This window comes from Rhea pennata, chromosome 1, assembly GCF_028389875.1.
Source record: "Rhea pennata isolate bPtePen1 chromosome 1, bPtePen1.pri, whole genome shotgun sequence".
Classification (NCBI taxonomy): domain Eukaryota; kingdom Metazoa; phylum Chordata; class Aves; order Rheiformes; family Rheidae; genus Rhea; species Rhea pennata.
In genome coordinates this window covers 63,466,813-63,489,503 of record NC_084663.1, presented here as the reverse complement: position 1 = coordinate 63,489,503, position 22,691 = coordinate 63,466,813, and the positions used below count along the sequence as shown (strand labels likewise).

Below are 22,691 nucleotides of genomic sequence, written 5' to 3'. Positions count from 1 at the left end.
AGCCATCATTTCACTGAATGCTTTATATTCATTTCAGTCTTGAAAAATGTGTGCACCATCTAATGGAAATTCAGAATTCCAGCATCTCTCCAGTAATACTACTTGATAGCATGTATGACTTCTCATCGTATGTGTATCCTGTAAGAAGATTACTTAATTGTGAATGAATGATCCATAATAGTGATACCCCATACCTGTATGTCTCCATATGATAGCCATGTTCAGGAAGGCTTTTCTGCTTTCTCTTGTCTAATAGGATCTGTGCGTCAAGGCCTTTGGTGCAAAGTATTCCATGTCTAGGTGGTGAGATATTTATGTTGCATTTGTGTGTCTGCATCTCTTTCTCCCCCCCCACCCCCCAATGCCAGTACTTGAGGATTGCAACCATAGCAACGTTCATCTGAGAATGCCATTTTATAAGGCTGCTTCCATATATGTCAGAACACTTCATCCCAATTCATCAAATCCGGAGCGAATCCTTTTCTCTATATTTTATTTCTTTTTAAAGAAGGGAAATGTCCAGATTCCTGGCCAGATGGCTACAACCTTTTAAAAGCAGCGTCTGGTCATTGTTTTGTTTTAACCTTTTGAGATTTGAATCATGAGCCCTGGAGCTGTGGGTGCCCAGAACTGAGTGCTGAAACAGATTTTAAATCACAAGTGAAGCATACATATAAAACGTGACCTGATGTGTTGAGTTTTATCATTCCCAGGCTATTTTCTAGAAAGAATATAAACATTGCCTGCTCCGTGTTAGTGCATATACATTAGCTACTATCTCACAGCTGAGATTCTCAGTGAGTAAAGTACCATTCTTTTGTACCTTACAGTGTCTCTCACCTTAACAGATTTCTGTAGAATGATAGGGCTGTTCTTGTGGTGACATTCTCCTCATGTAATTAGAAGTAAAATCCTATGTATTTATAAAAAGTATTAGAAACAAAAATAATAATTTTGAATAATTTCAAATTAAGTACTGTATTTCTTTAGAAAAGACTTAACTCCTACATACTGGTAAGTCTGTTTGCAGAAGTAGTGAGGGACAGGATAGACAAGTCTTTACTATGAAACATTGCTCTGCCACTTGGGAATTTCTGAAGAAAACTTATGGGAGTTTCATGCTGCCTCTTAATACAAACCCAGATGCAACTACTTCAAAAAGTTGAAGACAGACCAGGGTTACTTTGTATAAATAGCATATCAAGCAAGCTATATATGTTGTTTTACCTATGCGTCAAGATATGAAACAGGTATGTGTCATTAATCGATAAGGCATATCTGACTGTTCAGAAAAGCTAGTGATTACCTGCTGCAGCATGAATGGATCTTGATTAGTAAGCTTGAAAGGGCTATTTAGTGTCAGTGTGACTGCAGTACAGAAACTGCAGTCATTTGACCTTGGCTTGACATGATGATGTTTGATGTTCATATTCTTCATATATGCAAAAGAAGATAAACCAGACTTACACTTTGCTTTCTTGCTTTCTATTAAGTGACTATCAGGTCTATGCTTAAGTTTTAGTCCTAGGTATAATGCAAACCTTCAATTTTAAAATTTTAAAGATACTACTTAAAAAAAAAAAAAAAGGAAAAAAAAAGAAAAGAAAAGAAAAAGAAAGAAAAAACAGAGCCTGACTATGTGTAAATGAAATACTAAACCTGACTTATAATAGTTTCCACAAAGGACAGCCAATCTCTCTCTTGTTATTGTTTTTAGGGTTTTTTTTTGGTTTTTTGTTTTGTTTTTTTTTTCTGGTGGGGAGGGGAGTATCAGATGGAAATAACAAGCTTCTGTGCTGGAAAAGTATGTGAAGGAGTTTATTTTCAAAAGGTAAGGGTATTTTATAGATTTGAAGTCCATATGTTTCCTAAAATGCCTTTAAGTATGAACTAGCTGTTGTCTTCTGCATTATGAAACACGTTAGTATTTTATTTTTAGGTATTCTGTTCTTGCTATGGAATTGCCTTTTTAAAAAATTGTTTTTGCCACCCAAGAACTGTTCCTCAGATGGTTATTGCTATAAATGGCAACTGTTTACAAGCATTCAAGTTTCACCTAGATCTCTCTCTCTTAAAAAGAAATAAATAAAACAGGAGGAAGAAAAGTGTAACCTTTTCTCTGTACCAAGTAGGTCAGCAAGCATTACACCAGGGAAATTGGCAATTTCACTATCAGATACTACTTCCTAGGAGCAGAAAACTTGCTGCTAGAACTAAAACAGTCTAACAAAAAATCAGCAAGATTCATCATTTTTCTTACTTGTTACACTGTTTGTTTTATGAACTTATCTTCTTCCCCTTCATCTTTTTCCCTAATATAAAGATAATATTTATGGTGGGACGAGGGTACCTATCTCCAGATCTCAGCAAAGTACGGAGCAACTGCCCAAAAGCTATGAAGAGACTAATGGCAGAATGTTTAAAGAAGAAAAGAGATGAGAGACCCCTTTTTCCACAGGTGAGAAATGTTCCTCTTTGGTGTTCATTTGACTTTACAATCCAAATAGGAAAAAGAAAGGTCAATTATGAACTCACTAGCCAGTTCAAGATTTTTTTGTTTTTCTGTTGAGTATTCTGTTGAGTACTCTTGGGCTTCCCAAGAGTATTGTTTTGGACCTGGTTAACGCTGTTTAATTAGAAATGTTCATCTTCAGTCCAAAAAGCAAGTATTAGCATTACTTGTGTAGTTGGAAAAGTATTTATGTGTTGGAGAAAGTTCTACTGGGCAATAGTGAAATTAATAATTGTAGTAAAGCAGTAATGCTTCAGAGTTAGAATTTTCTGTGTATATTCTCAGAAATCTTTTTACTTCTCTTCCTGCCCCCCAACACTATGATGGGAAAGTGATAGTTTGTCACAAAACTTGATTTATCGCCCATGCTGGGAAAGGCTTAGATTCTAAGAGCTGAGTTATTTTTTAACTTTTTATTAAGTATACAGAATCAGTGTCAAAAATACTGAGCTCCCCCTATTGGCTTCATAGTAGTAGTGTTAAGGATACTGCTTTCAAAACTGTCCTTCTTTGCAGTGATGATATAGATACTACTGCATAATCAAGGAGGTAAAGAAAAGACAACTTCAGTCATAAAGCTCACAGGGAAATCTGTATGCCTTTTTAAAGAGGAAAATGTGTCTTTCCAAAATGTCCTTTTCAGGCTTGTGAGGAAAAAAACATCAGAGTGCAAAGTACTGATCTATTTTTAAATGTTTCTGTTTTAAATTTGTGTATAAATATTTGTCTGATTTGTCTGTAATTAATTGATGTTCTGCCTTTGGTTTAATGATACTGCTAACAGCTTTGGAGCACTAGATTTGATCACTGATTTTCTGTTTGTTTTAGATCCTTGCCTCCATTGAGCTTCTGGCCCGGTCATTGCCAAAAATTCATCGCAGTGCATCTGAGCCCTCATTAAACCGGGCTGGCTTCCAGACGGAGGATTTTAGTCTATATGCTTGTGCTTCTCCAAAAACACCCATCCAAGCAGGGGGATACGGTGGGTTTCCAGTACACTGAAAAGAAATGTGAAAGCATGTGCCTGTTTGTCTACGTGCTGGTGTGTTCCCGTGTGTGCAACACATGTATGTTCTCAGTTCCTCCCAGCTATTTTTTAAGGTGTGCTGAGGGAATGAACATTCACTTCCTAATGCTGGGCATCCACAGCACAAAGTATGTGCCAGTAATGGATGCCTTGGGAACAGCTGGCGCAAGAAGAATTATAAGGTCACTTAAGAGAAATGGGAAAAGTCACTTCAAAACAAGCAAATATCATCCTAAGGCCGCTGGTTTTCATTTGTGCTTGCTGTGTCATTTTTTGTCGAGTTTACTGATTGGAGTTAGTTACTCAGTAATGTATTTAATTTTAATCTCCTTGAGCTACCCTCTTGTTTTTTCAGTTGAGGTCATTATAATTGAGCAATAGGCTTAGATTCTTCAGTTAGTAATAGTCTCATATATGGGGAACAAGGAGGGAAATAAACTTAGCTGCAGAGCAGAGCTCAGTCAAAACTTCTTGTGAGCAACAGAAGTTAGCAGATACAACACAGAATGCAAAGAAAGACCTTAGTGATATGTGACTTTTATTTTGAAAGTTAAGGTATAAAATAGTGCTGCTTAGAGAACATCTCCTCCTGCAGAGGAGTGGTGGTTTGGGATTTTTGTTTTTGTTTTTTGCCTAAATGTTCTGATGTGCTATAGTTTAGATAGCTCAGTGTTTTCTTACAATGCGACATAGAAGGAATTCTGAATCTCCATTTTGCTGAACAGCAAGAATATTACTAATAATGATCACCTCTCAAGTATAACCAAATTCTTTAAAAGAAAAACACTGCTGACACTCATAATAGGAAAAGAGCATTTGAAAACATAGTTGTTTTCATAGAAATCAGTATTATACCATGAACTTTGTTAAAATGAAACATTATAGTTTCTTCAATATTGTTATTAATACTACTGAACATATACTGTTCAGTGAGGGGTTGTTTTTTTCACTTCCATATAAAAGCTGCTAGCTTGATTGGAAGTGAGTCAGTTAGACTAGATATCTAACTGAGAAAGCTAGAAACCTTATCATGTCAACTTACTTGAAAGACTATTTTTGTCTGGACCTCTTCTCTGGAACTGGTAAATCAGAGTAGTGGTTCAGGTTATATTGATCTTTGATGTCAAATATGAAAACAGTAACAATAGTGTTGTGTATTTTGCGATCAGGTGGTTTCTGTTTGTTTCAAACTGTCAAGCTTTTCATTTTCACAGATTATTCTGCACCAGAAACAAGCTATTGCTGTTTTTGCTAAGACTTCAAGGGCCAGAAATGTTCTTAATGGCTTTTATAGATAAGTTTGCACTTTTGCTAGCAACATGCTTTTACATTATATCATAAGTTCAAAAATTTTCTGCTGTCTTTCTGGCTACTGCGTCTTTTAAAGGAGGAGGTGGAACTAGTTTAGAGAGAGATAGGTAATTTCTACATTTTTCTGACCTAATTCTGATGACAATTTTGGCTTCTACTGTTGGAACAATTTTGGAACTAACTTTTCTTTTTTCATTATGTTATGCAAGAAAATTCAGCTGTTGAAATCTAGCTCTATGGAAACAGTTACTGAAGATGAAAGTTATTGTCTTAAAAAAAAACTATTTCCCATCTTCCTGGTACTTCTGCCTTATCTTGGTAGTCCTATCTTAAAATGAAAACAGAATTTCAGTGGATTTTTTTTCCTTTTACCCATTAAATTTTCTATTTCAGAGAGTTGAGAGAAATGCTTTCTTAAGCCTTGGTGAATGGTATTCAGTGCAGGTTACAGTGCCCGTCTCAGTAAGCATGAGGAAGGCTGCTGAGTCTCTTCTAAAGTCTAGAAATGCTTCATCGCACGCAGAAAATGCTTACTTGGATTTCAGGAGAATGCAGAACCATCGTCACTGCCCTGCCCAGTCTTACTCTTTCTAGAGTCTGCCAGATAAGTTCAAGCAAGATATTCTTCAGAGTAGTGTTATCCTTGCTGTTAAGACTATTCTTCAGTGTTACAGGAACTACGATTACAGAAAATATGCTGCCATCCTTAGATATATTTTGTCACATTTCCTGCTGTATCTGTGGTCAGTGCATTAGAATTTTGCTTGTGTCCCTTGAGGTTATCTTATATGTCAAGCACCATTCTTACATCTTTGACTAGCATATGAGCTTTGCTTCTTACAAAATATTTTTATGAAACCTAAAAGGAGGATTTTTTTTTTTTTTTTGATGATCATTGCCCTTATCTGACATAGAGGCATTTGGGCCTATAACTTATGTAGTTTATGATTGCAGTTTCAGTACAATTTGGGAACATGTATAGGAAAAAGATGCCTAAATACATCTGTAGATTTGGTCAGGATTCTTAAAAAGTGACTGCAACTCAGCTATATTGTTTAGAAACAGATGTCTATAGGTCTTGAAAACGGGTCTATGAGGACCCAGGCTTTTGGGAAGGGTGGTTTATACTATGTGAGATTCCTTTTATCTTTACATCTCCTCATCTGAGTACAGAAATGAAATATTTCTTGGTACCTTCTACTGGACTGGACCCTTGTAAGTGCTGCTGTACATTCTCCTGAGCGTACCAACTATCCACATCTGGGTATGTTCCAAATTTTTATTTAGCTAGTGGAGAGTAGCCATACTAGAAGATTGCTACAAGATTGGATGGAAAACTGCTTTTTTTCTGTGTCTGTGAATGTAATTCAGGCAAGGTGGCAGATTTAGTGTAGAAATACTCTCCCTTTAAGTCAGTTGCTCTCTGCTGCAGTGGACACAGCTAGCATGGACCTAGAAGGAAAGCATTCTTCTCATTAGGATCCTTCTGAGAAAACATGGCATGTCCTCTAGGATAAGGAATACAGTTAAGATGCCATATATATTCTTTAGTGACCGTAGGGGTCTGGATTACTTATAAATTTGTCAAGAGTGGACTCTGGCACGCTACATCTTAAATCCTTCCAGGAACAAGAGGCAGCTAGTTCACTCAAAACATGCCCCTATCGTAAGTATATCATGTGGATACATGAGACAACTTAATCTTTTTAGTACAGATTTTTGCGAGTGTGCATTTGAAGTAGTGTCCGCTTGCTTTGTGTATGACAAACATGAAAAGACTGTAGCAACTAACTCAAAAGTGCGCTCTATAAGAAATGTAAATTTTAAAATGCCATATGTCATTTGGAAATGAATTTCTTTGATGCCAGTTCTTCATGGTAGAAGAGAAAATGTAAAAAGTGCATCAGATGTCCATCTCAACTAATAAAAAAGTCTCTTACCTTTTCACATTCCGAATTTTTAAATATGTAGTTTTATAGCATGGTACACTGATGGAATAGCTATGGTCTGGTTTCTACCCTCGCACTGGCAAATGCTCTCCAATCCCACAAGGAGTCAGGTCAGTGCAGAGTTGTGTGGGTTTCCCACCACCAACAACAAAGAAGTTCTCCAAAAATCATCAGAAAAATCTCCCTGCCCCAAATCCCAAGGATAGCATTTGCTAGATCAGCTCCTTGAGCCATCTTGCCTCAGGGCCAGATAGATGAGTGCCAGTGTGGTACAGTGAGGAAGACAGTGCTCCCCAGCTCAGGCCAAGAGGGAGAGTAGTTGCAGCTTAGACTGGCAGTGGCTGTTGCAGAACTGCATCCAAAGGTTTAGCAGGGCAGAATTGGGATGATCCTATTCATGCAGGACAAGGTATGTCAGATGTATTCTCAAAGCTGTCATCATTTCATCCATTCATTGCTCTCAGGCAAGATATTCCTGTAGTACTAGAAAACAGTGAGTTTATAGTTCAGATTAGGTCACCTGACTGCATGCATTCTGCATCTCAGGAGTCTTTGATAAGATTTTGCTTAAATGGAAAAAATGTCTGAAAATCACCTTTTTATAGTTACTATGCTATCTGAAATACTTCCATACTTCTGGTCAAGAAGTCTTGACTTCTATTTTTCCATTGCCCCTTCATAATTAATGGGCATCATCTTTTATCTTCTTAAATCCCTGTACAACTGTTAAAAGCTAAACTATTAGCAGGAATGGGCTGAAGGACAGGATGAGTAATGAGGGAGCAATCTCTTGTTTATAAATTGATCTTTAATCTGCAGTTTAGGAAAGCAGGCTGAAAAATAAATTAAGTAGAGCATGTTTTGAAGGTGTAGCTAAGCATGAATGTCATTCTTTTGAAAAAATAGAAAAAAAAGAAGCCTCACATACAGGCAGTATTTGATGACCTTTTGCCCTTCTCTCCTTAAAAGGGAGATGAGGAGGGGGGAGGAAGAAAAAGTGCAAAAACTGAGGTGCTATTGACAGTATTGTGAAGAGAGTAAGGAAATCAAAGAGATGTGCCAGACAGAAGCAAGAACATTACCAGGTAGAGTATTTTAGAGCAAGAGTCTTATCTTTTGATAGGGCTAGTAAAATAGGAATTAGAGTCATCATGAAGCGTTGGCTTTTCTCCTTATGTTGTTAGAACTTGAAGCTACCATCACAGGCACTCAAGACCCATTTTGCTTGGGCTCTGTCACAGCCCCCTGTGCCAGCCACCCTCAGTTTAGACCTTGGGTGCACTCCTTTCTCATTTCCTATGACTCACAGGACCCTCTTGGCTCTTCTTGCTGATTTTCTTCCCGCTCCCTTGTATCAGCCATAGCAGCTGTTCCTACCAGGCCCTGTCCATGCTGTTTTTCCCCCCCCACCCCCCATACTGACTGCTGGGCACTCTTCCTGGTTCCTTTCTTTATAGAGCAAGCCGTTCCTCTGAATTAGTGTCATCAGTCTGAAATTCTTTTTGCAGAGACATTTCTGATTTGGTTTTCTATATGCAGAATAAAAATTTTATAAACCAAAATCAGCCCAACTCCTGTTCTTGGAAAAGATGGCAGGACACCAAGATAGAAAACAATTGTTTGGATGTAGCAGTATTCACACACTTTTGTTGAACAGAACAAAAGGTCTGTTCCGTGTATTTATCAATCCTTCATTAATGAAAGAGCTCTGAAAAATCCTGTCAAGAAAGGGACATGATTTAACACAAAATCCACGTGAAACCCAACAGTGTAAAGTTTTATGTATGTATGTATTTTTTTTTCCGTCATTCTTGAGTCCTTTTGGTCAATCTTATTTGGACATATGTTCCTAAAAATCTTACTAGGCATAATTTCTGTGTGTGTGGAAGTGAAATTTTTGGTCAACACATAAGATTAAGAGGATAAGCATCTTAGTTTCAGCTTCTCTTCAAAGCTCTGTGTCATAAGACTTCAGGCAGCAATTTTGCTCTGTGCCATAATTTCATCATCTTTGAAATGAGACTGTATATCTGACAGCATGCTGACACTAAATAAATGATGTAGAATGTGTTGATAATTGCATGGGAAAACACTGCGCAGAATTATTGTTTATTCAATAATTCTGAAGTAAGCATAGGTTGCTCTATTTCTGCATGCTCCCTATTAGTGATCCGTAACTTCTGGTCTGGGAATGAATAGACAATCTTGTGTGGGGGTCCCCCCCCTCCATCCCCTCCCTCACAGTAGGGTGCTATGTTGGTATGTAAGCCAGGTTCTAATATTCTTTAATACTGGTTTGATATTCTGGCACTTTACTGCATACAGTCCTTAAAGGTTAGCATGTGTGTAAATAGTTCTTTGTTACAAATGGGTTTTCCACTAGGATAGAGATTAGTTTGCAGTCTGACACATTTATTGCAACTGTCACTTTTCAGCTGGATGTATGTGCAATAGGGAGTTTAAAGTGAAATTAAACTGACACATTTTATTTTTAAATCCATGATGAATTAGACACTGCTTGAACTTTCAGACCTTTGTCCTGGGCAGAATGGGTACAGCTTGCTTTTAAGAAATTCTTTTTTCAGTAAAATGTGCTGGCTCTGTATTCAGTGTTCTTTCACTGTATAGTCTTTTATGCTTTATTTTTAACTGTTTGCATTTTTTTTAACATCTTTATGTTTAACCTAATGTTCAACTAGTTTTGAGAGAATCTCTGATCACCTAATAATTGAAATCACCTTTTTAAACCAAGCTCTTGTCCTCCCTCTACAGGAGAATTTGCAGCGTTCAAGTAGCCACAGCACCATGGCAGCACCCACTCTGTTATTTAAGTCTTGTGTTCCTACAGTTTCTTAACATCAAAACTCTATTCTGCTCCTCAACACCTAAAGTAATTTAGAAAAGATATCCATAAGCTTAGAAATGGAGCAGAATGGAACTGCCAGTCCAACACAATGGGGAAAAAAAGTACCTTTTTAGGAACCAGAATACTCTGCTGCCAGTGTTTCTCCTTCAACACAAAACACCACGTGCATTCGGAGACCCACAGTGGCTGCCTGTGCCCTTGGCATCATTCCCAGGAGAGAGGAGAGGGCGCGCATGGTTTGACTTTGGTGCTCAGGCATGAGGGGATGGAACTGCTGCTGCAACTTAGGAGACTTGCTTTGGATGGTCTGCCGGTCGGCTTTCTCCCTCTAACAACGTATCATCAGAGGCTGAATATCTGATGAGTGCTAATTAAAAGAATCATCCTCCGTTCTGCTCTTTTTTTCCTAGTGTGCTCACTGATTTACAGACAATGCAGTATCCCCTTTTCATTGTATTGCAATGTCAAACACCAAAATCTGCCTCTATTACTGGTTGTTAATTAAGTAAAATTAAAATTATGGGGTGGTGGAGCTGGAGATGTTATTCTAAAGTCAAAGAGCTTAATCTAAAGGAAAAGGGGATGCTGCTGCACCTTTTTTCAGATCTGTTGTATCACTTTTTCGGGAAAAAAAACAAACAACCACCAACCTTAATCTTTTTCCCTTTCCAGTATTTTCTTGGTGTGTGCATATATGGCATCTTTTAGAAGGATTAGGTAAATCCTTCTTTTGTTGGTCCAGCAACAAACTGAAGTTAACAAAAAATATGTGGTGAGATTGTCCTTTTTTTTTTCTTTTGTATCATCCGATACAATGTATTTATCAGAGATGCTACTGTAGCATCTGAAGTCTGTAGAATTCCTGATGCAGACTGTGAATGGTGTATGTACCTACTTTAAAAGTTTTATTTTAAAAGAGGGTGCAGGTTAATGCCAGGTACCTTACCAATATGTAATGTTTTCATAAATGGGGAAAAAAGTTCTCAGGTTGAATTGAATACATATACAAAACCCCCTAGAATTAGACATTCCAAAAGTTATGTTTTGGTACTTTTGAGAGCTTTTTTTAAAGGATTTTTATCCTGTTAACTAAACGTCCTCTGATAAGTGTGTGTATAAATGTGGAGCATCTTGTCCTAATGGCAAGTTGTTGGATTAAAACAAAACTAAGCGGTACTTGCTGGATCCACGCTGACTACTACTCCTCTCATTGCTTTCTTCCCTTTGATCTCTTCCTCCCTTATGTTTGTCTTTCCCTTTTGTACACTTTGCAAACTAGGATGAAGGTGGCGGTGTCTGCATTCAAGTGCTTTGTATTCCTGTCCTCCAGTCCTGGTTTCCAAATGGTTGGTAGCTTTCTGACAAGTTACCCAGTCAGGGAAAAAGGAAAAAAATGAAAGAGAAAGAAAAAAAAGAAAATCAAAGTTCTGCACATTGTTTACCTCTTGTAGAATATCTTGTGATGTTTGCAGAGTTCTCTGGTATGTGATATTAAATGTAAATCATTTGTACAGAGGCAAGTCAGACCGCATTAGAAAGAAATTCAAGCTCAGACAGAAGTTTTCAGAATTGAATTCATATCTGCCCTATACCATGCCACATGAGGCAGAAGGACTGACCTGCCCCTGGCTGGGAGGTTTTTGCTTGGGGTTAGGGAGGGAGAGGGGGGATGGAGTGAGAGAGGGGTAAATAAAATCATGACAGATAAATGAAGGATTTAAATGTGCGTAGATGTGGTGTCCCTACTAAGCGTGCGTATTGGATGAAGACGTGTCTTTCCCTCACTAGGAGAGTTGGACCGTTTCTGTCTGCAGAAGGTTGCTCCCGGGTTGAGGGAGAAATGCACATCAGTAGTGGAACATACTTGTAAAACCCTGGAGTAGTGCAGTGCTGCTGGTAGTCTGATTTGTTTGTCAGTGAATATTTATAGGGACTGGACTAATCTGAAGTGGGAATTATAACTGAAATACTGTGTATTCATATTAATTCCACAAACATTAGCAAGACAGCAATAGTGAATGACTTAATAGTCACTATGAGAATGAAGTGATTCATGTTGGTACATGAATAGAATTGATTTTGTGTACAGGATGCATTTTTAAAAAAAAAAAGCACAACTTTTTTCTTGTCTGATGTCGGTCTTCAGATGCTGTAAGGTTTTTTTGTTTGTTTGTATGCTTGTTTCTTCTTGAGATTGGCAAGAATTTAAGTAGTAGCAATAGCCACCTTCCAGTGGGGAGAAGCTAATGAAGTGAGCAGTGGTGTGCAGACCAGTGAATTAGCGCTCGCTGCTGACAGAGTGGCAGAACATAATAATAATTTAAGACAGATACTGAACTGAGGTGGAAAGTGTCTAGGGACAATGTGGTTGGCAGGCAGGTGAGAATATTTACAAATATAAGCTCCAAGAGAGTGAAGTCACTATTCATTCCCCTTCCAACCCTCTCGTCGTTACACCCCATGTATGGGCTTTGGCCTAAATTGTAAATGTAGGGCATACTGGAACTCAGTATTCTTTTGAAGAAGCTGTTGCCAAGGCATGTACATGTGGTTCGAGAGTGATTTGTTTCACAGAGCTTGTTTAAAAACCCTAGTTTTGTTCCACTAGGTCATGCCAGCAGAAAACTGTTCTGCTAAAATATAACTGTTAGGAATTTCATTCTATCTTTATTTAAAACAAACATATTTTTGTGATGATTCAATACCCATTAGTCTACAATATGCTTCTTGAGCCCATAGGAAAAGCACAAGGAAAACTGCTATCCTTGTCCATGCGAAGCACTTTATAAGTAACATGTGATCTTTGGGGTTTTTTACTGAGGTAGGTTTGTTTGGTTATTTTGTTTCTCTGTTTTGTTTTTTGCCCTGAGGAATGTGCAAGTTGTTTGGCTGCTGTTTAGAGAAGTCCTTTCAGGATGCATTTCTACTGGCTTTCACATTTGTTTGTTTCCCTCCAGCTAGCTCTAGTAATGTGTGTTCATCTTTTAAAAGTCCCACTTAATCCTCATGCAAAACTTAGGAGTAAATTTGGTTTGTAAATAATTGATTTTTTTTTAATTTTTTTCCTTCAGGAATTACTCTGGATGTCTTGCATGCCTTCAGAATCGGTCTTAACAGTGCCCTATAGGTGTTTAGTGAATGAGGAGACAAGTAGACAAGCATTGAATGCCCCATGTAGAATGAAGGAAGTAAATTGAAATGAACAACAGCCACATTCATGTTGATCACATCAAATCTCTTAAGCTTCTCTATGATGTCCCAACCATATGTCCATGCCATAGTATGGAACTGTTGGTACATATTTGGTTGTGTGTATGTGTTGGAACATACTTCTAGATAGTCATGGGTTTTTTAGCTCTGTAGTATCTAATATCTAATAAAATATTTTCAAAACTGCCACAAAATAATCCCACCTCTTTTTAAGATCTTTATTAACTACACATACTCACACATACCTCTTCTATCTTGTTCACCCTCCCTTTCCTTTCCCATACAGTTAGAAGAGGCCTGCAGAGTTATCTGTTGCCGCTTCCCCATCAGTACATGGTTATTTCCTACGGTGCATTTGCTGGAACGGGAACATCATAGTGGAGCTTAAACCAAATAGTAGGAACATAGAGGTCTGCTTATTTTCAAAGTAATTTCCACTTGAATTAAGTGCTAAATGGCTTCAGATACAATTAGCTTATTAGTCATTTATTTTTCACTGAACTCATTTGGTCATTAGATGAATCTGCTTTTTATGCATACCTAAAGCATCTCTTCTTGTACTTGAATGCTTTAGGAGCTGATGATGATGCAAACTGTTTGAGGGCAAATACTGCCATCTTATCATGGCCCCTCAACATCACTTAAAGTAATCTGTGCTCAAGAGAGGCAGAACTTGGCCTTTATGACTCAAAATGAATGAAATGCTAACTGTTGATAAAAATATCATGTCTTCCACAAATGTCCCAATAGGGGAAAAAAAAAAAAACACTGAAGATCATACGTAAATAGGTTTCCTTCTGTGTTTTTATGGTGTTCTAAATGCATTTTACAGAACATTTGGGAAGCCAGATCCCCAAAGACCTTACAATCCAGTCTAAGTTGAAGTTTTGATAACTGGAGGGGCTAAATTTAGGGAAGAAGCATGCAGACATTTCACATCCTTGCAGCCTATAGATTTCATTCCCTTCTTGACTGTGAGTGTAGCATGTGTAGCACAAACTATTCATAGTACTGTAGACAACGTGTCTTCTATTTGTCGAAAAAAAATCACCAGTAGCATAATATGACAGGCAAAGTTTCTAGGTACAGTCAAGTGCAGTTAAAAATCTGTCACGTAATTGGACTATTGAGGCATCACTTTGAAGGTGTTGGGTGTTCTGTAGTTTTGTTACTCATTTACATAGAAGTTTAGCAAACTTTCCATTTACTGCTGCCTTGTTAATATGCGTTTGCACTTCATATTTGTTTTGGCGCACATTGTATCTTTTAGTAAGCAAGCTCATCAAAAGAACAGAGTAAAGCTGAATTGTTAAAACTTTTTGTTTGCCTTTAAGTTTCAAGGATGCTAACACAAACTAGTGAAGTCAGCACTATGACAGCAGTAAATAATTATAAAATTGTGGATGAGAAAACTGTTTAAAAACCGCAGAAGATGGAGGATACCAAGAGTAAGCTGAAGTGAAAACTGGCACATACATTTTATTTAGAAAAGAAAGATACCAAGACCCTCTATTAAATGGTTTACATAGGGATCCCCAAAAACAGTCTTTGTAGTTTGCCAAATGATCATGTGCCTTCGCAACTTAAAAGTACAACAGAATGTAAGCCAGGTGCTTTATAACTAGAGCCGTGGCTTTGGTTTACTTCTGGTGCAGTAGTTTTGTATATAGCTATTATTTTAGATTGGCAGTTTTGGAGAGGGTAAACAAATAAATGTAAAGGATCAAGGAGGACAAAGAGTATTCCCCAAATACCTGTGATCATTTCAAAACCAGGAATTGAAGGATACCTAATTCAGTTACAGTAAACCTGCTATGGGAAGTCTGCTCTATTGAAAGTAAAATGACGTTCATTTAACGTAAAAGTAAGCAAGCTTTCCGCCCTCCACAAACACAAAGATCTTGTTAAAGAAATGTGAGGTAAAGCTTTGAAGAGGCCTGAAGTTGTACTATTAGGGAATGAGACAACAGATGAAAAATGAGAGCTAGTATAGGAAAATTTGATAATATGTAGTCAAAATCCACACCATTCAGAGCGTAGAACTATTTATCCAAAAGGTGCAATTAGTTTTGTTTTATGGAATATCAGCAGGTTTCCTTAGTTCTTTTTCAGGCCTCTTGCAATTTCTCAACAATGCAGGCTCCGGTTTAGTGATCACATATTCTGTTATTGCACATTAACCTTGGGAAATAATAGTTATCTTGTCAGGTGAGGGACAACCAGTATGTTTGCATTTGATTTGTTCAAATTTCAAGCTGTTACATAGGCTTCTGGCAGTACCTAAATACTAGTGTCATATTTAACCTATTTGTCCACGAGGACAAAAGAATGGTTTTTGATGTTAGTGCTTTGTAAGATCATTTCTTTTTCTTCTTTGGGACAAGACTTTGGACATAAATTTTGTAATTCAGAATTATGTCTAAATGCACAGTTCATACAAAGTATCAGATTGATTTTAATTTGTCTTTGTTCCTTTTATAAATCATAGTGTAATTTTTAAGTGTTTTACTAACATTCCAGGAACCAGGAACCTGGAATCCATTTACCTACCCCAAATTCTGCACTAAAAGCTCACCTAAGATGATGGTTGTGTTTTTTGATTAAGCTCATAAAGAAACTATTTCCCTATCTTGCCAAGAGAAAGGGGGCTGAGGTAAACTGCCTGGGCGTTTTAGCATCACAGCAGCAGTGTGTTCAACTCATCCAGCCTCCTTAAGAGCCGACAGTGGCCTGTCCAGTCATTTTGTCTAGTTTGTTATCACATCCGCAGCAGCTGTACTCTAAGAATAAGCCTTGTGTGACATTTACTTTTGAGCGAGTAAAACACAAAAGCAAAAGATTATGTATTCTTTTTGTTTGGGCTTGAAAATGGTTGATTTTTGATGAATGTCATTGTGTTGCATTTGTGTGTTCACCCTTGTTGAAAAGAAAATCCGTTTGTGTGTTTGGGAGTTTAATGGAACATTAGGAGAAGCAATGAAGCCCACCATCTGGGCACAGATATTGGGTCTAGGGGCAAAATGGACCAAACATAGGTGTTGGGTTATTTTGGGATGGTGGGGGGTTTTGAGGGCATAATTTAAATTAACTCTGTTTAAAATAAATGTAAGTAAGTGCAATAAATGTGCTTTTTTATTCAAAGCTGTGAACCTTTAGAGAAAAAAAAACATAAAAAACATGCACATCATTCCTTCATGAGCCTTGTGTCCTTCCTGCTTTCCCTTCCTCCCCCCTCTCCGCACAACTTGTCCTCAACTGACAAACTTGACAGTGGTCAGCTTGCATGTTTTGGCTGTCTAAATTATGCCATTGGGAAAAAAAAAATCTCATCTGACTGAGGAAAGTCCTGCTGCTCCTTGCAGCCCCTGAAATTCCTTTGGGAGCAAGTGCTGGGGCATGCTCCAGTTGGAGCAAGGTCTACCAATCTTCTAGTTAAAAGAGCTAGAGCGTTGCGCTGTCGATCGTCCTGAGCGCAAGGACAGCATTCCCTCGAGCCCCCTGCCTGCACCAGCTTCGGGCTCGGGTAGCAACTTCCCTCCCCACGTCCCTGTTCCAGTTCTAGCGATGGCCTCCCAGGGCTGGGCAGACGACCTTTTCCTTTAGCAGTTGCAAAGCTCATTAATGGTCAGCACCCTAATTTGATCCCTTTTTTTCTACGTCAAATCATACATGCAGCCTGGCCACTGTTGCCTTCTGTGACTCTGCCTTGTTTTGAAGGAATAGGCATACGTGTTTGGAATCCGTTGTGCAGTCTCTCTTTCTCACTTGAGAGCGTGCTACTTTTCCTAGATTAGGAAAGGTGCACTAGTCTCTCGGGGGGGCTTTCCACAAAAGACACAGTGCATACGTTTCATTAAAAACTGATGGAAGGTATCGCAGGTGGTAGTTGGACCCTGTGGGGAATAAGAGAGGACTGGCTTGTTTAAAGTTTATGGATAGTATATAAATCTATATCCTTTAAACTTTTTTATATATAGTCAAGGCGATGGCATTACCTCATAATACAGAGGCTTGTTTATGAAAGGCAAAGTATCTAGTAAGGAGAGGAAAGGGAAATTTCTATACAGTTTTTTTGTTTGTTTTTTAGTGCAATGAAATGTATGTCCCACCAATTTAAACTCTGTACTAACACAACATTCCTTTCAGCTGTATTACTATATTTTTTAACCACCAGAGATTTGCAAGGGGCTTACGACTGCAAAGTAGAAGGTCTGGTCCAATTACTTAAAACAATTGTGTTAGTAGATTTCCATAGCTGCTTTTTAAAATCTACAATGGAGTAATTGTTTTGAAAGTTGTATTTATTTTTTAATTCATAACGGTGTTTATTTTCAGTTTTCTGTTACATAGGTCATGGCAACTCCCCTTCTTTCCTTCTCAAGTTTCCCCTTTGATTGCCAATACAACTTATATTTCTTGTTTGTTTCCCCCCTCTTTACTTTTGTTGTCCCTTCATTTGTACTTTGGAGTTTTTCTCATGTAAATTTGTACAATGGGAAATATTGTCCAGTTTGGTTAGAGAGCATGGAGACTTAAAACATATTAAAATTTGATAGCTGAATTCAGATTGAAGAAAACTATTTCTGTGTAAAGTTATTTAAAGAACTCTGTATTATATAAAAGGCAAAAAGTTCTATGTACTTGATGTGAATATGAGAATACTGCTATAATAAAGATTGACTGCATGGATAAGTCTGAAGCAGGAGATTGATTACCAAATAATTCACAAGTCATCCTTTCCCTGATGTTTCAGGGGGGCAACCGTGGTCATTTTACTGGGAGTGAAAATGAATTTACTTTGACCTTGTTGATTTACAACTAGTTCTGGCAAAAAAGAAACAGGGAGCTGTTTGAAGAATAACCCAACCAATTTCAACTCATCTTTATCTGGTTCCTCCCTGAACAGTGTGCCTAGCATAAAGCCACTTTTCCCTTTGCAGAAGACTTTTTCACAAAATTCAACGTGAAATTTCACATCACCAAGGAAAAATTCCCCTTCACCCTAGCAAAAGCTTGGTGCAAGTTAGTCTGAGTTCTGTTCATGACCGTTATGCCTGCTTCTACACAAGCTGTATTCCAAGATACTTAAAAGACTTCAGTGAAAATTCCTTTGAGGTTGGTTTCATCATACTTCTAACATCAACAAGTTGTTGAATTTCCCCACTTTAATTGTCTACCACCTAGTCAATAAGACAATAGCATTCCTACCGTGTTCTTACCTACTCCGATCAGTTTTTAAAACTTTCATCTGAATGTCGATGCAACACCTTCTTGAGAGAAGCCATTACATTATCAAGGAAAAAACAAAGGGTAATTCAGATTCAAATACCTCACCTCTAAAGCTGTAACTGTTCATTCCCTAGGAGTCACATAGCATTCAAAAAACAAAGCACATCTTAGATTAGAGTTTTTTTACAGTTAGTATTTATTGAATCAAGGACAGAAGAGCCAAAGCTGTAGTTCCAGGGATCTCGCCACAACCTGCAAGTAACACAAGAGAACACTCAATCTTTTGCCAGTCACTTTCCACAGCTAAGGGCAGGAGAAGACCTCTTCAATAGTGGCTCCTCCTGCCTTCAGCAGTGTTTGAAGCTCTTAAAATTTTACAGTCATATTATGAAACAGTGGCTTAAGTGATGGAGCAATTAAAGAATAAAAAGCCCAACACTTAATAAAGGAAGAATTTTAAGGGTCTCTGCCCAGTAATAAAGCATGTTTCAAAGTTGGAGAACATTGTCTATAGCATAGCATAGACTCTAATTCTGAAGTGGCAGTCCAAAAATTGCACAGAGTTGTGTATTGCCAAATACAGGACTCAAGCTTTCAGGTACGCGCCCAGGAAAACAGCATGTGCAGACAGCAGAAGTACAAAAGCTATCTGCATTCAGCAGAACGCAGCTTTGGCACATCTGCCTTAGAAATTGTGGAAGTAGCTGCAGAAAGTAGAGGCACTTTTAGCAGTAGCAACAGAAAAGAAGCGTTGTGGAGCACCGTGCTCTGTGCCACGCACTCCCTGACCCTGTTGCAATCAGGAGCTTTAAAGAAATACAGCCCAGCAGCTGCACAACCTGGACTGCGCCTGTAGTCGCAGCTAGGCTTATCGCTGCTTAAAGCCAACCGCGACCCGGCGGCAAGGCAGGGACCGCCGTGTAGCTGCGCTTTGAAGCGCCAGGCGTTTGAAGTGCGCTCCCGTTCATAAGGCACGGCGGGGGTAAAAAAATAAAAAGAAAAGTGTTCACAAGCGTCTCCTCCGAGCCCAGCGAGGGAGCGGGTCGAAGGCAGCGCGTACCGGGGGCTGCGGGGGCGCCTACTCGGCGTCGTCGGGGGGGATGCCCAGCTCCTCGTCCGTCCACGCCGCGGGGTCGGGGTAGGGGAAGTGACCCTGCGGCGAGAGGCTCGGTCACAGCGGGGCCGGGGCCAGGGCCGGGCCAGACCGGGCCGGACCGGGCCAGGCCAGGCCCGGGCCCCCCCACCCCCCGCCGCCACGCCGGCCTCACCAGCACCAGGTCCGAGTTGTGCCAGAAGTGCCAGAGGATCCAGAACCACATGAAACCGGACAGGGCCTCGCCTCGGATTATCTGCGCCCGCGTCAGCTGCGGGAACTGCCGGTACCGCGGCTCGATGTGCACCCCGCCGCCCGCGCTGCAACACACCGCACCGCGTCACCCCCGGCCCCGGCCCCGGCCCCGCTCCGGCCCCGCCGCCTCCGCACTCACTGCCGCAGCCCGGTCGCGCCGCCGCCGGCCCGCAGGAGCCGCGCCGCCGCCGAGCGCCCCAGCGCCGCCAGCATGATGGCGGCCGCGCCAGTGCCGGTACCGGCCGCCCTACCTGCCCCCCTCCCAATGTCACCCGGCCGCCTCCCAACAACAGCCGCTGCGATTGGCCCGCCGCGCCACGCTGGCGCCTACCAACTGCGGGCGCGGAGGGGGAAGGGGCTGAGGGGGGGAAGGGGAGCCGGGCAAGCGCTCCGCCCCACGGCGGCGGCCGTGACGCGGGGTCCTCCTCGCCGCATCCGCTGCCCGCGCCTTGGGGCTCCCCGGGGCTCCCCGCTTTTAGCGCAAGTGTATCCGTTATCCGTGCGCCCCCCACCGCTCCCAGCCCTTGGGAGCGGCGAAGGCGGAACCAAGTCCTCGGCGGGGGTTGCTGTTCAGTCCGAAAACGTGACGCTGCCCACAGAGCGCTCTCAGAAGGGAGTGCAGTTAGCTTCTGAGGCAAACCGCTTCACTTTCGGGCGGGAGGGAGCAGCCGTCGCGAGCACTATCCCTCCGTAAGAAAGGTGCTTAAAAAAAATACTTTTATCCCCCCCCGCAAGGCGGACCAGTTGGTTCATCCCACGGCGTCTGGTCGCGGAGCAACGGGGAACAGCGGGCGCTCTGGGGTCGCGCACTAGGGCGGTGCCGCCGGCGCGCGGGGTAACGGCCGGCCGCGCGCGGGGGTAACGGCCGGCGCCGCCTGGGCTCAGCGCGGCGCTGTCCGCGGGCAGCCTGGGCTCGGGGCACTTGGGAAGCCCCTAGGGAAGCAGGGGAAAGACCGTGCCACGGGCTCTGCCGCCCCCCACCAGCACCAGCGGCTGCCGGGGTCGTCGCCTCTCTCGGCTATGGCGGGGCTCGCTGGCGTCGGCCGCGGCGCCTCGGCGGTGGGGGGCGGGCCCCGAAGCCAGAGCCTCACCTTTGTGGTCGGCGTGCGGGGAGCCGCGGCCCCCGCGGCCCCGTACCTGAAGGAGCACCTCATACGGGCTCTCTTCCAGCTGGCAGCCGGGTTCACCGAGGCCGTGTTCAATGTCATAGCGTTCTCCAGCAAGGTAACGCCGCCAGGGAGTGGGAGCTTTAAAGGGGTCGCAGTGGAAAGGCATTAGCAACTATAGGCAGAGCAAAGTTTGCAAATGGCGCCGTTGTTTTTCTTTAGACAAGCTGCTATAGTTGGAACAAATAGATAAGCTTTAGGACACCCAAGTCCTTCTTTAGGTGTGCAGTAAAAGTAGCAATTTGCAAAGCTTATTCACAGCTGAGAACAGCTGCTCTGATTGTGATTCAGGTGAGAATGAGAAAAGCCTGTAAAGGATAAGGAATGTCAGCAGTGGGGGAAGTGATAAGACATCTGTCTTTAGGAGGGAAAAGAGGTACAGTTTGCAGTGCATATGTAGGCTGTGGAGAGGTTGCGTGAGCGTCTCCAGCCCTATCTGACCACAGAGATTTTGTCATAGGATGTGGGGAATTCCTTCCTTACTGTAGAGGATGACCTTGGGAAGCCGAGAAATAGTAAATACAGAACCTCACATCTGTTCTGTGTTAGGAAAGAGCTGCATGTTTGAATGGGGGTTTTGTTTCTTGTCTTCCCCCCCCCCCCCCCCAGGTGTTAAAATGGTGCAACTGCTTGGTCAGATGTTCGCTCTGTAGTGTCACCGAAGCAGCAGCCTGGATTAGATCCCTGCACTTTGAGAGTGGCACGAACGCTGTAAATGGCTTGGCTGTGGCATTTGAAGACCCAGCCTGCGAGGAAGTGTATCTGTTCACCAACATGCTCCCGGAACAAGAGTCAGAGGAAATCTGTGAACTTCTTTCGGAGAACAAGTTGCATCCTGTACATGTTGCATGTCTTTTGGGGGATTCAGATGATTATGGAAGAAGCAAGCATAAAACAATGGAAAAAGTAGCCAGACAGTCTGGAGGATCCTTTCAAGTGATCAGACTCTCTCATGCTGCTTCTGAAAAGGTATGTCACTAATGGAAGATTGCCCCAAAACTAGTTCTTCCTGAATCTTTATTGGATGGCATTTCATCAAGTAGAACGGGTAAAGAGGAAAATTTCTATGACTCTCTAGAAAGATAACCTTATTTTGCCTGGCTGCTTATGAGCAAAGTTGTCTGTGAACGAAGTTTTAAAATGGATTTGGCATCTCTGTGACAGGCTATACCTGAAGTCCCTAGCTGGTATATCCACCCTTCTAAATGTGTACTGCTCATTCCTTAGATCCTGCTTGGGGAGGAAATGAGCAGTTAATGTAGCTCCTGTACAACAGGCATTGAGACCAACATTTGGTGTCAAATTCAGTTTTATCTTGGTTTAGCTCCATTTACTTCTGCAGAGGTGAATTTGGCTTGTAAAGTGATTTCATTGAGCTTTACAGACCAACACTTGCAAAGAGATGACATTGACAGGTGGAGGTGAAGATCCTGAAGGAAAGAAAGAACAAATACCTTGTACAGTTTCACATTTTCTTTGCTAGTTGACTGCACAGCTTTGCTTACATCCAGTTTACCCTAATTCATGAATTTTATTGTTGTTTTACCCATTGGCAGGGGTGGCTAAATACTGCCTTTTAAATAAATAAATAAGTAACAATATCATGTAAATCAGTTAACACCTGAACTCCTACATCTCACAACATCAGTGCTGATACAGCATAGGTTTTGCATGTCCAGCCCGTGGGCCTCCTTATAGTTAAGGTATTTTAAGTTCCCTGTTCTTCACAGTCTGGTAACAGCCCTAAGGCAGTTTCAGCAACATTTTACAGGAAATAATGGGAAGCTATTTAAGCTTTTCTTTTTTTTTTTTTCTTAACACCCTATTAATGCAATATAAGTTTATCTTTTTTTCCATAAAGTTGAATGTTTTATAATAAAGTTCATTGTTTTATTGTTAACTCAGTCTCCCCAGTCCCATGCATTTCATTTTGCTCTCATAGTGCCTGGCACATTCCTCCCCGAGTCATTCTTCTCAAAAGTTTCACATGCTGCTGAGCCATCAGGTCCTTTCTCCATCCTCCTGCCTAGGCCACTGGCTCCACTGGTGACTTTGACTTCTAAAGGCAACTTT

At 41.0% G+C, this 22,691-nt stretch overlaps 2 protein-coding genes across 2 annotated transcripts in view; one reads left to right on the top strand and one right to left on the bottom strand.

Annotated features, from left to right (window-relative positions):
* BRAF (B-Raf proto-oncogene, serine/threonine kinase) overlaps window positions 1-11,297 on the top strand; it is an 81,140-nt gene extending 69,843 nt beyond the window's left edge. The window contains exons 17-19 of the mRNA XM_062589855.1: window positions 2,324-2,458; window positions 3,341-3,494; window positions 9,572-11,297. Coding sequence (XP_062445839.1) covers window positions 2,324-2,458; window positions 3,341-3,494; window positions 9,572-9,594 — 312 coding nt within the window. The 3' untranslated portion in view covers window positions 9,595-11,297. The remainder of the gene's footprint in view (window positions 1-2,323; window positions 2,459-3,340; window positions 3,495-9,571) is intronic.
* A 6,979-nt stretch (window positions 11,298-18,276) lies between these two features.
* NDUFB2 (NADH:ubiquinone oxidoreductase subunit B2) lies at window positions 18,277-19,705 on the bottom strand. The gene is made up of 4 exons (XM_062569904.1): window positions 19,592-19,705; window positions 19,373-19,517; window positions 19,165-19,257; window positions 18,277-18,356 (listed from the first exon to the last, which is right to left on the bottom strand). The coding sequence occupies exons 1-3, from the start codon at window positions 19,663-19,665 to the stop codon at window positions 19,183-19,185; spliced, it is 294 nt and encodes a 97-aa protein (XP_062425888.1). The 5' UTR covers window positions 19,666-19,705; the 3' UTR covers window positions 18,277-18,356; window positions 19,165-19,182.
* Window positions 19,706-22,691: the final 2,986 nt, after the last annotated feature.